General features: G+C 38.7%; 1 protein-coding gene across 2 annotated transcripts in view; it reads right to left on the bottom strand.

The window, feature by feature from the left end:
* Nucleotides 1-1,242: 1,242 nt before the first annotated feature.
* The window catches only part of znf217 (zinc finger protein 217), a 64,594-nt gene continuing 48,725 nt past the window's right edge, over nt 1,243-17,111 (bottom strand). For both annotated transcript variants that reach the window (XM_069884601.1, XM_069884603.1), the window contains exons 4-6: nt 9,608-11,329; nt 7,349-7,462; nt 1,243-2,952 (exon numbers count right to left, since the gene is read on the bottom strand). In XM_069884601.1, coding sequence (XP_069740702.1) covers nt 7,356-7,462; nt 9,608-11,329 — 1,829 coding nt within the window. In that variant the 3' untranslated portion in view covers nt 1,243-2,952; nt 7,349-7,355. The remainder of the gene's footprint in view (nt 2,953-7,348; nt 7,463-9,607; nt 11,330-17,111) is intronic.

The following is a 17,111-nucleotide window of genomic DNA, read 5'->3' as shown; positions in this document are numbered from 1 at the left end:
GCTTCGTTATTGCTGCAGCATTTTGAAAAACTGACAATGCAACAACATTCTCTGGATGTTGCCTGCTCAGTTCTCCAAAAGGGATTGCATTCAACCAGACTGTCACACAAAAAAAAACACACTAATTCACAACTATATCCTAGCCAATGTTCTCACTCACTTCAAAACCTGCCCTGCATTCCCAAAGTATTAATCCCCTTCACCCTGATAAAAATGCACACGAATAGCAAACTTTGCAGCCTAATTGCACCAAAAGGTTAAATTTCCATATTTACATTTTTTTTTTAATTTAAAAATGATGGCTATGTACAGCCTTATTCCACAATTCAAAAGATCAACAATGATCCATTATCCAAATTAAAGTTGTCTGAAACTTCCTACTTCTGCTCCTGGGTAAAGGGCACATACATTAACAGCATCCCTTTATTCGTGCAGCGTACAAATGGACTCAAACTTCATTCTTAGTCTTGTTCACAATTGTATCATGAAGTTCAGGTAAGACTATGCAAATACAAACATGATCTTCAAATCAATCATACTAAATTTTAATTTCCAATTGAAAATGCTTTTCTGTTAGCTTCTACCCTGCCCTCAAAAGGGCAATATTCTGCATTTTATTCCGGTACAACTGAAAACATTTAAATCAGGTTCCCAATGAACTTTTACTAACACGGAGTCTTGGTCTCAGTCAAAACAATACTTTTAAGTAGTTTAACTCTCAAACCAGACCACAAAGGGAATAGTTTGATCTGTCCTTTTCATTAATGAAAATACAATGACCATCTTTAATGAACCAAAATACATTTTAACAGCTTTATAATGTGCATTATACAGTGAGGTATGACATTAGGCATAAAGGTGGCAGGTTTAGTAAACAGGCTGCCTTCAACAAAATTACATTTAAACTTTCTAATACACCAATGTCTCTCACTTTAAATGTACCAGGCTTGGTCATTTAAGTTCAATCCATTAAACTCTGATGAATGCAACAGATTTAAGTACAGCTGTGATGAGCATTACTTAAGATATTAAAGGTTGGAACTGTTAACGCAAGGCTAGCGAATATGGATACAATGCAATACTTTTCTCCAATTGATTGAATTTTGGTGCAATTATCCCTGTGGGCACCAACTTTAATGACATGATGCCCATTCCATTCACTTATTCATCCGTATAAAATCTCAGCAACAATTTTTGCATTACGACCAAATGCAGTGCTATAAATAAGCTTGCACAAAATGGGACTGGTCAATAAATCTTTATTCAAGACAGAGCACCGTTATACAATAATACCTTCAGTTATTTCAAAATAAAACTAAATTCACCCAATACAATAATGGGAAATGTTCAAGTGATGAATCCCATTATCCCTAAAGTCTCCTGAGTGAGACTTAATTTGGGGAAAATGAGATGAACACTCAGCATTAGTAGAAACCTAAACAATTGACCAATCAGTAATCAAGTTTTTAAAGCACAAAAAAAAACAGAAAAGAACACCAGCAGCTAAAAGGCTCCCAGAAAAATTGTTCATCCAATTAAAGCATTTTTCAATGAAAAAAACTATTCCTTTTCATCCAGTACACCAATTTTGCAACTATTTCGACATGCTTAATTTTACATTTCCAATTAAGTTTTTTGCAATCCTTGAATTTCATTAACCCGCGAGACCTATTGCTTCACTACCCAACTCATTGCACCATAATAATCCAATGAGAGGGTGTCACCTGGGTAAAGGCCGAGAGAGCTGACAATTTGGACACATTTGGCAGATTTCATCTGAGAGTCAAGATGCTGGAAATAATTAGCCTTGTGACAAGACGACAGCACAGCGTTCAACAGTGTAATTTTGATGAAAGTGTTTATAAATTTAGCTAGGTCATGAGGGAAGTTGAGGGTTATCTTCCTACACCAGCTCAACACTGATCTTTAATGCATCCAGTGGAAACACAGTATGAAACTGGGCAGGGTTACAGAAGCAAGGTACACGTACTCAAAACATTAATTCAAGTTATATGGAATCAAACTTCATTTAACAAATTTTTCTTTTTACATGATATTTGATCAAGTTGTGTGCAAAATAAGTCTGAATATTAGGTCAAGATTCTTGTTACATTGTCAAATGCTGTTTTTGAGAAACTCCAGGTTTTAGTTAAGCACAATGCTTTGCGGTTTTTTATCTACCAAGTTCACGTTTATGCTGTTTGACAGATAATTTTTTCTTACCCTCCCCCCACCCAGAGCACAATGCAAGAATTGTGTCTGGCTGGACCTCTCTATATACCCATGTAGCCATTAAATTAAGATTTTGATGTAATTTAACCAAATTAAATATATATTTGTATTACAACCAAATGCATGAGGGAACGAAACAATGTTAAGTATTGCTTGCCACAGCTGTGCTACCCAAAACTAGATATTATACAAAAAGAGTTGGAAGACTAAAGCATGAAGCATTACCACAGGTCATATAATTTATTGCTCATTTTTCCAATGTAGAAGAAAAAGCTCCGTAAGAATTACACGATTTCCCAGAAATATTAAACTTCAGGTACCAAAAATCTGTTCTCTGCTTGAAAAAAATTTCAAAAAAAGAGCCTAGCATTCCAGAAATGATGGCCCACACTTATTAGTGCCAAGTAATCAATATAATTATTGCAAAAACAGAAACACTTGACAATTTTAATTAGAAATGGTACAATTTCAAGTTCAGAATCAACATGGAATACAAAGCAATTTAATATTTATATAGTCTCTGATCACATTTTTAGGTATAAACAAAAAATGCAATCCAGAACAAATGGAATAGTAGTGTTCTATACATGTACAAATCACAGCTTATTTGATGTGGATCCTGTACTTCGAGTGTGAACAGATTTCACTGGTGGACCAGCAAAGATCCAGTTTAAACTTTGTTTTGATGCAGGAGTATTCCATTCACAGCTTTCAACAGATCTAAAATTAAATACATACAAAACTGTTAGAAATCATAACTTCAAAACACAACCCAAAAAAGCACAAGAGGTTCAGGATTTCATGGAGTTATACATGTTTATAGTTAGTAACACGTAAAACAGCTACCTCACCTTAACAGTGTTTTTATTTAATAGCCACCATTTTTGAAAAAAAAAAACCAAGCAACTTGGATCCAAGGACAACACCTCTGATGTCTTCAGCTAGGTACTCATTTTTCATCATTCACTTTATTTTGAAAAGGCACAATTGGTAATGAAAACAGTGGGCAAACATTGGGAATGAACTGCCAGGAAGAACTCTAGTTTGTTTTTTTTGAAGCTGCATTTAAATTGCTAAATTTCTGAGGGGTTTCCATTTGAACAAGTTTTTTCTAATCCCAACAGTATGACTGAATTGCCTCCTCACAATGCAGGGCAAATTTTGAGATGTGCTACAGAAGCAGGCATTGCCATTGATTACTCAATTCATCCAGGGGATTTGTCCACATTGTGTCTTGGAGCCATAAATGGAAAGGTCAGCATTTAGTGTGCATCCACAATTACCCTAGAGAAGGTGATAAAGAACCACTAGACTCCTTCTTCTGACAAGAACACCATCTACAAATGTGTCGAAAAAACCACAGTAGTGGGTTCTATAAAGGAAGGGGATGAGTTAGTATACAGGATGGCAATTAAAATCTTGGCTGAATGCTGCACCAATAACCTTGCACTCAATCTCACCAAAACTAGATGATTGTTGACTTCAGGAAAGCCTCCAGTGATTATTGGGGGAAACCAGAAGTGAAGAGGGTGAGAAAATTTAAGTTCTTGGGAGCATCTCAGAGAATCTTTCCTGGACCCAACACACCAATGATATTATGCAGAAATCAGATCAGCGCCTTTACTTCCTCAGGAGGTTTGTGGAGGTTTGGTATGACACCAGAAACCCTGGCAAATTTCTAGAGATGAAAGTGTGCTGGCCAGCTGCATCACAGTCTGGTATGGGAACACTAATACCCCTGAGAATAATGCCCTCCAAAAGGTAATGGACACAGCCCAGGACATCACAGGCAAAATCCTCCCCATTATTGAGCACATCGACAGGGAACGCTGCCATCCTAGCAATCATCAAAGACCCACACCACCCAGCACACACTCAGTTCTCACCACTGCCATAAGGAAAGATGTATAGGTGCCACAAGACTCACCCCTTCATCAGAATCCTCAATGACAAACTCAATTACAGACTCATTTTATGTTCTCTCTGCATTGTACAATTTGTTTAGATTTGTTACCAGTTTACAGTTCTTTTATTTGTTTACACTGTGAACAGTTTATTTTTGCACTACCAGTTAGTGGCAATTCTGCCATGCCCGCAGGAAAAAGGAATCTCAGTGTGGTATGTGATGTCATGTATGTACTCTGAAAAGTCGCCAGGGGATGTCGGATTTTCAGCTGAATGTTACGAAGTATTTTATGAAGATTTAACCTCCGTATTTGGAGATGTATTGCAGCAAATAACTGAGATCAGTTGTTACCCGAATCTTCTTCGAGTGCTATAATTATTGTGATTCTGAAGAAAGATAGGGATCCGCTGAAAGTATCTTCGCATAGGCCTATTTCTTTATTAAATGTAGATTATAAAAATTATAGTGGTGAAGTCTTAGCGAATAGACTTGCTACATATTTGCCTCAGTTGATACACATGATCAAACAGGTTTTATTAAGAATAGAAATGCGTCTGACAATATCCTTAGATTGATAACATTGGTCAATGTATCTAGACAGCACTGGATGCGGAAAAAGCTTTTGATAGGGTTGAATGGAATTTTTTTATTTAAGGTGTTAGAAAAGTTTAATTTTGGCCTTTATTTTATTGGTTGGGTTAAGGCTCTATATACAAATCCAATTGCTAGGGTGGTGACAAATGGTCAAACTTCTTTACCATTTAAATTAACGCGATCGATCTGGCAAGGTTGTCCATCATTACAAGCCTTGTTCGCATTGGCTATCGAACCGTTAGCTCAGACAATATGACAGAATGATAAGATTAAAGGGATGAGAATTGCGGATGATGAATACAAGATTAATTTATTTGCAGACGATATGCTGGTGTATTTGACGGAACCAGAACAGTCTTTGAAATATTTGCAAGATTTTTTTGTTGAAATTTAGAGAATTATCTGGATACAAGGTAAATTGGGATAAGATTGAAATATTGCCAGTCGGGGAAGGAGATTATTCAGAATATAAAATTATAAAATTTAAATGGTCAGATAGAAAATTAAATATCTAGGAGTAATAATAAATGCAGATTATCAATCTTTATATAAATTAAACTAAGTTCCTTTATTAAAAAGGATTAAAATGGATTTGATTAAATGGAAATATCTTCCGTTAACATTAATTGGCCAAGTAAATTGTATTAAAATGAATATTATTCCTTGAATCCATTTCAGTCAACACTATGTTTACACTCAAAGGGTTTTTTCCCTTCAGGATTTGAATAGAGTGTTGCGGCAATTTTTATGGAAGGGAAAATTAGCACGAGTAGCCTTCCACAAACTTACATGGAAATATGCATTAGGTGGACTTCAGTTATCTCATTTTCAAAATTATTGTGAAGCAGCTCAGTTGAAATTTGTTAGTAGATTGATGGATGTGGACCAACCCTCCCCCCCCCCCCACCCCCCCGAGTTGGGCGAAGGTGGAAATGACTTGTATTTCTGAAGATGAGGTACACCAGTTTATATTTAAGTGGAATATGAATTTAATGCGGGAATGTAACATGCTGGTATTAAAACATTTGTTAAAGATATGGGTTAAAAGAAATATGGTTTTAGGATCGAAGGGTAAATTATCAATTCAAACCCCGTTATATAATAATCAGCTTATTCCTTTTTCAATGTTCAATAATCATTTAAAGAGATGGAATTCTCAGCGTATAAAGATAGTTCAGGACTGTTCTGAAGGACAGTTTCTTTTTTTAATCAATTGAGGGAGAAATTTGATATATCTGTATAAATTCTTTATTTGCGTATTATCAATACAGAGCTTTGATAAAAAGAAAATTATGGTAAAAGATTAATTTACCTATGTTGATGAAATTTGAATCTTTGATTTCCTCTATACCAAAGAAAGGCTATATTTCAGATATGTATCAATCGTTACAAGAAAGTATGGATAAACCAGAGTGGGAGAAATCTAGGACTAAATGGGAAAGTGATTTAACTTATATTATCCCTCAAGAGAATTGGGAAGTTATGTGTCATGAAAGTGTAACTAAACTGATGAATGTAAGATATGGAATAGTTAATTATAATTTTTTTTTATTTATTTATTTTTTTTTTTTTTTTACATCAGTTATATTTGACTCGAGAAAAACTGAAAAAATGTGTTTAGTAATTCGGACTCTTGTTTTAGATGTGGATCATGTATTGGAACTTTTTTTACATGCCGTTTGGACTTCTGTTAAAGTACAACCGTTTTGGGAAAGAATTAGGTTGATTCTGGGAAAATTGTTCAAAATTAAATTACCATTAGACCCATCGATTTTTTTGTTGGGTTCTTTGAAAGAATTGGGATTGGATAAATTTCAGATTGCATTTGTATGCTTAGTGTTGTCTGTAGCACGAAAATGTGTAGCTAGTACTTGGAAAGATAACGTGGAGATATGGCAAAATGAATTAAGAGCTTATATTACTATGGAAAAAAATTACATGCAACTTGCATAATTATTTTTTTGTTAAAATGTGGTCTTCTTATTTGGAAGATATGAATTTGGAAATACTTTGAAATATTGTATATATTTTGTTCTGTTTTTTTATATTTGGCTCCCCTTAAGGGAGCTGGCTGAAGAGGTGGGAGGGGTTTTTTGTGTATATCTATAGATATATAAAAATTGATTTTTTTTGTCATTTGATTGTATGCTGTTCAAAAATCTTTTAAATAAAGTTGTTTGTTTTTTTTTAAATGTATGTACTCTGACACCAAATCTTGAAATCTGCTGAAGGCAATCCTTTAATATGGTTTGTTGGAAAAATTCCAATGACAATGAAAAAGTGTGGAGTGACACATTCCCAAATTATCATAGAATACAACTTGGAGGGAGGAGAACGTGATGTTGGTGTACCAATTCTTCTGCTGCCTTCGCCATCCCTGGGGCTGGAGACAGATGCTCTCACAGTAGCCATTGTAAATATCTACAACGTGCTTGTAAATGGTACATACAGCAACCAGTCTATTAGTGCAGAAGGGTTACATGTTCAGGATGGCAAGTGAGATACCAAAGAGGCAAAAATCAAGGCTCAACAGAAATGTACTTCAGATATTAAACTGAAATGGAGAGTCGTCACTGCAATAACAATTGGAGAAATTGGCATATTCCTTGCAATTACCTGCACTTCATTGGGTCAAATACTCTTTGTCTATCGATCCACTGAGAGTGTGACTAATGCTCCGCTTTTGTGACATACTGTTAGAATGATGTAGATATTGGAGAGGCCGCTTCCCTTGATAAAAGCAAAGACAAACTGGTTAAAAGCAGATTAATTCACTATCCTTTGCCATGTATTCAAATTAAAATTAGTCACATGCCATCGTAAACTCCCAATGACACAATTTACTAGTTTAATCTACACTTTGAAACTGGTTCTTTATCTTTCCCAAACTAAAAAAGGCAAACACCAAGATTAGCACAGGACCCTGTATTTCAAAAGGAGTTGTTAGAGGTATGTGAACAAAGATTCTATAAAAATCTAAATCTTTTAAGATTTAAAATAAGCATGAATCTTGGGGAAAAAAAAACAAACTATTGAAAATAAGCAGTTAAATCAGTTAATTCATTTTATAAAAAGGAATATTCATTTCAGAGACTAATATCTTTTCCAAATACAACAGCAGATAAAGTTTTTGTTTAAGGAACAGGTTGTTGCTCAAAAGCTCCCAGTTACTACACAAGCCCTTCAAATTCAAACAACTTTGTCAGGATGAAGACTCAGGGGGATTAATCAGTGTTTAGCTGCTGGACACAAACACTTGCACTAAATTCCTGACGTTAATGCAAACAGTTTTCCAACCCAGTCTTCTGAAGCGGATGCATTGTATATAATAAACACATCAGCAGAGCTCTGTGCAACCAACAGTACTGCATCCTTTAAGTATACCGGCTAGAAGATGTGAACATTTGTTGTGCAGGAATAATCAGATTTTCATACCCTTCACTGACAAATCTCAATGCCCTGTATGTGTCCCAAGTTGCATTATGACCAGAAAACAGCAGGGGAAATGATCATGTTAAAATTCAGGACAGGAAGGTGTCATTAACATTTCTGATATGCCAGGGCCCTTCTCTGGCTGCTATGAGCCTCGGCACAACTATTTGACAGCCTTCATTGTCATCAGTGCTGACAATCCCTGCAAAGTGCAAGGCAGCAAGTATGAATAAATTGCATTAAATTAAAAGCCACAAGCTTGATAAATAAACCTCTACTGTAGCATCATATTCTTGTCAGGCATGATCCTTTCCAAGCAGCTGGCTTTATTTTTCAGACATCAACCAGCTTCATCAACCAATAAGTCGGGCAAGATGGAATGTCGCCACCTTGATAGGGGCAACTGATGCAAAAATAACTGGAAATGAGTGGCACCAGAACTTTCCTGTCTCCTCTGGGCAAAAAAAAAATCAGTATGATGAACAAGCAGTGATTGGAAACATCATGGGCTAATCAAGTTTGCTGAGTGTAATGCATTTCCCATGTCACTCCTGATCTTTCATCCAATGCAATATTCAGCCCCAGAGAATGCTGTCAGACCACAAGGCCTATTTTGTAATTCAACGTGCTCAAAGTTACTTTGGGCTTGAAGAAATGTAGTATATCTGTTGTGCCTATGCAAGCAAGTGTAAAGTGAAAAGTTGGATCACTGACATTTCTCATTCAACATCTATATTTCGTTAAAGTGGTGTTAAAAGATTTAGCAGCGTAATTAGTCCTCAGACTTGCACTTCATCACCTTCTAGTCCTCAAACACTGACAAGCCACAAATTTCATCTGAAGATTGATGCATCAGATTTAATGCTAATCTTCATTTAATCCATCATATTTGCATATCAATAATTGACTTAACACAACTAAAGATTAGCAAATTATGGACAAGTTCAGAAGCAATCATAATGAAGTTGCTGGCCCAAAAGCAGATGGTGTTTTTGCCCCTCAGCTGCCTGCAAACATTGATTTGCTCTACATAATGTTTTGTTTAATGTTTGTTCATATAAATCAATGGCAGTGATATTTTTAAAAGAATCCAACAAAGACAAATCAGAGTGGCCTTTATGTTCCTGGTGCCTGAACCACTTGAGTGGCATTAAAATCAAGCAAGGTTTCTGAACTTCAACTCGACTTTTAGGGAGGAATGTACACTTTTATTGTGGTGGGAGAGGAATTACAGAAAAGAAACATTGTAGTTAGAAGATAACCGGTTTACAAAGCAACATTAAGACAAAAATAAAATTTAAATGCAACTCTGGGAGGGTTTAAACATTTGGATGTGGTCATTTTGAGCAACATTTTAACCTTCCGTTCAGCCTTCAGAAACTGGTGTTAAATACCCTCGAACAATATTGATCACACTTTAAAAATAAAGCAAACTATTCCTACCTTCTTGAGGAACATTAGGATCTCGACTGTTACTGGGCCCACAAGTGCTATACAATGAAGCAATGTCTTGTGGGTTGTAGGAATTCAAAATTTTCAATACATTCCAACGAGAATCAATTCCATTTGAATCCAAGGCAGGTCCTGGCTTAGTCGATACTCCTGGACTTCTTGACTGAATTGGAGACATCTCCAGAGATAGTTTTTTATTTCTTCCTTGGATATTCCTCCTTATTCCTAATGAAATCTGATCATTTCTTAAAGGACTATTTATTTTCATTCTTTTAGCTGTAGGCTCATGTGAATCCAAACCTCCCTGATTCTCAGACAGGTTAGTAAGACACATTTTGCTAACATTAGGAGCCCAATGACCATCATATCTAAACAGAGGTCCCCTGGGTCCTTCAGATTCATAGTCCAATTTAGTACCAGACTTTTCAGACATATTCCTCTTACTAGTACCAGCTTCTGAAGATCCATTTCTTTCTGTCCTTTGCACCATCTCTGGCATTGGTCTTGCTTCAGAATGTATAGATCCATAGCTTTCAAGATGCAAGCTAGGAATCTGGGTCATCTTAAATGCCTTAAAGTTACTCGAAGATCTAGATTCCGCTGCAGTAGGTAGATTACTGCATACAGACTGGTGTGAGGAAGATGATGATAATTTTGCCTTTCCAGGTAACAAATCTGATGCATCTGGTGGAGGTGCAGGCAGTGGTGACTTGGTCCGTCGAGGAAACCTTTTGCTCATTTCTTTGGTGGCAAGCATAGAAGAAACATCTTGACCTAATAGTGCAGGAGGGCATCCAGTGCGTCTGCTTTTAACTGACCTGTGAAAAGCGCTTGGAAATCCATTAATTGGACTTGGGTCAGGATTATATTTGTGTACCAACCTTTGGTGCATCACCAAGACCTCAGGGTACAAAGTTCTGTAGGTACAACATGGACACACATTACTCAGTAAGGCACTCTTGGAAAATGAGGTAGTAGATTCATTTCCCTGAGGACTATCACTGCCGCGCAGACTTTGCTGATGTACTATGGTACAAAGATTCAAAGGCTTCTCCGATAAGCTGGATTCATATTTATTACAGTAGTCCTCCTTGTTATCTCCAGCACTACTATAACATTGGTCATCTATTGAAATAGGTTCCACCTTCCTACATTTAGCATTGAGCTGTTGCATATTATTTTCTGACACTTTGTCCATTAAACATTCTTCCGAAACCTTGGAACAGTCCAGTTCAATGCCAACCTTTGCATCAGAGTGCAACTCATCCACCAACTTTTCATCCTTTGATTTCTCACCATGAGGCATTTGCAACAGAGCACCACAGAAGATCCGTCGGTTGTGATGGAAACTTGCATTCCTGTTTGAGTCTGGGAATTCTCTACTCGTATTTGAAAACTCAGCATTATGAAAAATTGAACTAGTAGATGAATGAATCGGTTTCGGTTTCCCCCGAGGAAAGTCTACATCTAAATCTTTGGCACTGCCCAAAGGATCTGTGAACAACCTCTTGGAGTCTACGGATTCCTGAAGCGGTTCATCATTTTCTTTTGGTGCGACTTCCAATTTTGGAGATGTCAATGAAATCTTCAGAGGATCACTCCTTTCTTCAGTCCTTTTTTGCTCACCTTTGTGATGTCGCTCCAAGTGATATTTGAGCGACGTTTTTTGAGCTGCAGCATAATCACATAAAGGACACCGATGGGGTTTTTCACCTGAAACCAAATAAATTTCAGTCGCTTTAAATATCCCAATACATTTAGAAAAGAGCAACTATTTACACCATAATCATCAAACCAAAAAAATCATGAGCTTAGCTTTCAAAGTAATCGAATGGTCACCTTCTTAACTGATTTTAATACCATTTCAGTCTCGAGAACTGACAGCAGTGCGTCATAAGAGAACAGACCCAAAAAAAAGGAGCAGCTAATAAATTAATGATGAAATGAAGGTGGTTCATGAGTCATTTTACTGTTCGCATTTTTCCCCCTCATTGGGAAAAATGACGGAAACTAGTAGATTACAAAAATCCTTGGTAGGCTTTTAAAGGAAAAAAAAAACACTATCCATTAACATGGCAACCAAAAACCACGAGTGTCTGTTAGGGCATCCTCCATGTCCATCCGGTTAAATACAAGGAAACCAGGGCGTGATGCAAAAGCCCAAGTTTCTATCACTGGGTCACTGACATTAATAAGGATTAACAAAATGCTGAACAGAGCAGTCAAGAGTTGAGTGCACAAATGTTTGGCAGCAGACACCCTCAATCAGCTTTGTCAAGTCCTTAAAAACAAGCTGTGCCACATTTTAATTTAACTTGAAAATAATTTTTTTTAAATACAAATTTAGACATGGTAAGAGGCTATTTCGGCCCACAAGTCCATGCCATCCAATTTATACCCATTAAGTACATTTAATGCTCTGGATAGATTAGATCAATGGTTTTCAAACTTTTTCTTTCCACTCACATACCACCTTAAGTAATCCCTATTCCAGGGATTAAATTCCCACAGGATCCAATGTTATTTTTATTGAGTGATATTAAGAATATTGAGCCAAAGTTGAAACTGAATGTGTATTAAAAGAAGTTTGTTCAAATTGCTTTAGCAATAGCAAAGAAAATGTATTGCCATAACTTGGAAGTCTGACATGGATCTGGGTATAGAAAGATTGTATGCTGAAGTTTGGAGTTGTATACCACTTGAGAAAATTGCTTACTATTTAAGAGATAAATAATATATATTTTGTAAGATATGGAGCCCTTAATTACAAAATCTGGGTGTTAATATTTAAAAGGCTTGGACATTCCCTTTCTCCTTACTAGAAAAAAAAACTTTTAAAGTAAGGCACCCTGTAAAGGGTCTCTTGTCCCTTTTTCACTTTTTCTTTGAAGGGGGACGGGGGGTGGTTTCTCATCTTTTCTTTTTGTATGCCACATCTATTTGTATTGATTTTATTTTTTTTTTATTATGTGCTTTATTTGTATGGTTCTAAATTTATAAATTTCTTCTTTTTTAAAGAAAAACTCTAGTGCTCTGTAATTAGTAAGGAATTGCTTAAGGTGGTTTGTGAGTGGAAAGAAAAAGTTTGAAAACCACCTTTTTAATCGTACCTAATTGACCCGTTATGTGCACAACATCATACTCCTAAGGAAATGGGTCAATGACAATTTTTCTCAAGCAAAATATTTTTGTAACAATTCAGTCTAGAAGTGGTTCTCAACCTTTCCCCACGCACCCCCCCCCCCCATTCACATACCACCTTAAGTAATCCCTTACTAACCACAGAGCACCTATGGCATAGGGATTACTTAGATAGTATGTGAGTGGAAAGAAAAAAGTATGAAAGACTCTGCATGGTTGGACCATGTATCTTGAAAGAATTTCTCTCATCATAAAGACAGCAAGTTAACAGGTAAATTGGGTTAACAAGTCATCAAAACCCAACAGTGAAGATAGGCATGAACATAAACTAAAGGTATTTGATGCCTCAGGTTTCTGGTTCCAAAATGAATGCACGGTAAAACAAAGACAATCCAGCACTCTTAGAACTTTTGGAAATCTTCTGATTTGCCACAAATTGTTGGATATTAATATTAATATCCAAACAACCTTATACAATCATGTTTTTACTTTCAGACAATGAATTTTCAAATGAATTCAGTGCGTTTAAAAGGCAGCATTTCAGGTCCAAGCTCCAACCTTAAACCAAGGTAGCCTAGATCCAGCCGCACACCCTGCTTTCATTTTGGACCTGTTGCTCACCTTCTGGACTAATGAACGAAACATCAGTATTTTGGAATTTTTACTCCATTCCTGAACCTTCAGGGATTATAGAAGGAAGAACTCATTGCTTCTTGGTTAATCATGACATGCAGAGATAGCCTTGCTTTTACACAATGACAGAAATTGGAATTAAAGAAGGAAATGAGATTAAAAGATGAACACGGAGGGATGGAACATTAGATGTTGTAATCAAGATTGGTTGAAGGAATCTACATGACATTGGTACTAGGAAGTTTATGCAATACAGTTCCTTACTGCCATGTGCATGTAATTCAGAAGTTACCAGACTAAGTTAAGTTGTGGGTTTCACATCATATTCTGGCTCCTTTTATTTGTTTTTTTCCACAAAAAAAAACAAAGCTTCCCAAACACTAAATGCAATACAGTACATTTCCAGTTATCCCAAAATTCAGTTAACCGAAAAGTTCAATTATCTGAACTTTCTTTCATGACAGCACAAGTTGAAAAATTGTTTTCTCCCGACATGCTCACGTGGGGCTCTGATGTGCTGTGAGTGCCAGTTTGGTAACGAGAGCTCAGAACCAGCTGGGAAGACAGATACTGAACAGTTGGATGCCAGCTCAGAGAAGCAGGATAGAATCTTGAGCCATCGTGAGCGACTGGAGGAAGTCAGCAGGTCGGGTAGGGATTGTCCTTCTTTAAGGCAACTCCCTCCCCTCTCTTTCTCTATTTCTTCTTTACCCTTCACAATACTTGGTTTTCCACTGTCCCAGCTTCGGACCCAGAGGCTCCCAAATCGGCAATGGCAGTGGGGAGGTGTCGGGGATCAGCAAAGTCTGACCTACCCTTTTCTTCCATTAACCGATACAAGTATTGTACTGATGCCACTGGGCTACTTAAAGCTACTATTCAGTTATCCAAAAAAATCCAGTTAACCAAAAAACGTCCAGTCCCAAGCTTTTCAGATAACCTGAAAACTACTATATAACATATTCATCTGGCTTTTAAAAGACAAGAGGATAAAGCCACAGAGAGGTCAAGGGCTTTCAGCATTGATTAATTAAACCTAGAAAGAACTACTGAAACAAACAACAAAATTTTGTTTTAAAACTCTGGTCATGGATCACCTAAACCAATCAACTCACCCATTATTTTTCAGAATGCAGTACCACCAGTAAAGTCAGAACTCATCACCCTGAGAAAGTAGGCAAGCCATATCCTTGATTCCCTGCAGCTCTTCAGGTGTAGATGTCCCATTTAGTGCGGGTGCAGGACATTAGGCATTGCAAGCATGTCTTGCCATTTCAATGTGATCTGTGCCCTATATATCCATTTTTCCCATACCCTTTATTTTGAAAGTATTTTAACCCAAGTATATCACTCATTTGAAATTAACAACACAGCTGATATTAATTGCTACAAGTTCCACATTTCCATGTAATTTATGAAGTTGCCAAGGATTACAAATTCCTTTAGGGGATGAGTGATGAGGAAGAAAAGAACATTCTATGTCTAGGAAATAGCACATTTTATTTTCCAGCAAACAATTCTGGCTCTTGCTGTTCGCAAGGAAATATTGTATTTTAATGAATCTACAAAATGGAATTCAGTAATGTCAACCTGAATAGGAAGCAGGCAGCAAACAGAAGGGAGAGGTGGGTTGTTAAGTAAACAGGCTTGGGATACAACACACAGCTAATCAGATGCTACCAAAAGTTGTATACCCTTGATTATTGCCATAACGATTTATGTCATTCAAGTAAATTGGGTTGGAGAAGTCGGATGGATTTTAATTTAACAAATTAGAGTGTAATGATTTACAGGAATGTTGCAATAAATATGCATGGAATGAAAGTTTTTTTTAAAAAATCATTGTACTGGTGAAGTCCAAAGGTTAGAACACGAGATTGCATGATGGATAATAAACATCTGACCAGTAATACAGCAAAATATACTGGATGCACAAGAAGGGTCAAAACAAGTTCCATTTAAATTGAACATTCAATTATGGAGCATGACATATCATCCTGGGTCACTACACCTGAATGAGTATATGGATTTTTATGAAGTGCTCAGGTAAAGTGGCAATACTTCAGGCCATAAACCTAGATGCTGAGGTCTGGTGTAGGGCACAAAATTGCTGGAGTAACTCGGCAGGGCGCACAGCATTCATTAGTAAAAGGCAGTTGATTCTTTTTTAAAAAGATCAGGCATACACCCGAATTTTCTTTTTAATCCGTGCGGGATATGGGGTACAGATGAAGCACAGGCAAATGGGCAAGGGGTACAGTTGAAGCACAGGCTGATGGGCAAGGGGTCATTTTCAAGCTACAAGGACAGGGTTCCCCCCCATCCACCACCCCATGGGTCTCTGTTTCTAGTGTTTCATTCTCTACAATTTCTGCGACCTGCAATGGGATCTGACCACCAAGCACATCTTCCCCTTCCATCTTTTTGTAAGAATCGCTCCTTGCGTGACTCCTTTCTTCTAACGCTCCTTTCATGACTCCTTTCTTCTAGTAACTTCCTTGGTACCTACCCTTGTGCCTGCAAGAAGTGTTTTCCTTGCACCTCCCCCACCACTATCCCAAGTGAGGCAATACTTCATGTGAATTTGTAGGGGTCAGTTACTGCATCTAGGGCTCTCGAAGTGACCTCCCCTACTTCATAGGGATGGGTGCAGGGAACCTCAGTAGCCAAATACTAATTCCACAGCCTAGCCACGTTGACATACCTCATATGTTCTGCCAATTGGGGCTACATACAAATTTGAGGAACAGGTCCTTGTATTCTGTCTCGGCAGACTCCGACCAGAAGGCATCAATATTGATCTCCAATATCTGTTAAAACCAGTCTTCTCCTACCCCCCCTCCCCAGCTTCTCCTACCCCCCCTCCCCAGCTTCTCCTACCCCCCCCTCCCCAGCTTCTCCTACCCCCCCCTCCCCAGCTTCTCCTACCCCCCCCTCCCCAGCTTCTCCTACCCCCCCCTCCCCAGCTTCTCCTACCCCCCCTCCCCAGCTTCTCCTACCCCCCCTCCCCAGCTTCTCCTACCCCCCCTCCCCAGCTTCTCCTACCCCCCCTCCCCAGCTTCTCCTACCCCCCCTCCCCAGCTTCTCCTACCCCCCCCTCCCCAGCTTCTCCTACCCCCCCCTCCCCAGCTTCTCCTACCCCCCCCTCCCCAGCTTCTCCTACCCCCCCTCCCCAGCTTCTCCTACCCCCCCTCCCCAGCTTCTCCTACCCCCCCTCCCCAGCTTCTCCTACCCCCCCTCCCCAGCTTCTCCTACCCCCCCTCTCCAGCTTCTCCTACCCCCCTCCCCAGCTTCTCCTACCCCCCCCTCCCCAGCTTCTCCTACCCCCCTCCCCAGCTTCTCCTACCCCCCTCCCCAGCTTCTCCTACCCCCCCTCCCCAGCTTCTCCTACCCCCCCCTCCCCAGCTTCTCCTACCCCCCTCCCCAGCTTCTCCTACCCCCCTCCCCAGCTTCTCCTACCCCCCTCCCCAGCTTCTCCTACACCCCTCCCCAGCTTCTACAACCCCCCCCAGCTTCTCCAACCCCCCCAGCTTCTCCTACCCCACCTCCCCAGCTTCTCCTACCCCCCTCCCCAGCTTCTCCTACCCCCCTCCCCAGCTTCTCCTACACCCCTCCCCAGCTTCTACAACCCCCCCCAGCTTCTCCAACCCCCCCAGCTTCTCCTACCCCACCTCCCCAGCTTCTCCTACCCCCCTCCCCAGCTTCTCCTACCCCCCTCCCC

Source organism: Narcine bancroftii, chromosome 6 (genome assembly GCF_036971445.1).
Source record: "Narcine bancroftii isolate sNarBan1 chromosome 6, sNarBan1.hap1, whole genome shotgun sequence".
Lineage (NCBI taxonomy): Eukaryota > Metazoa > Chordata > Chondrichthyes > Torpediniformes > Narcinidae > Narcine > Narcine bancroftii.
Note: the sequence above shows the minus strand (reverse complement) of the source record. Positions and strands in the feature narration are given on the sequence as shown.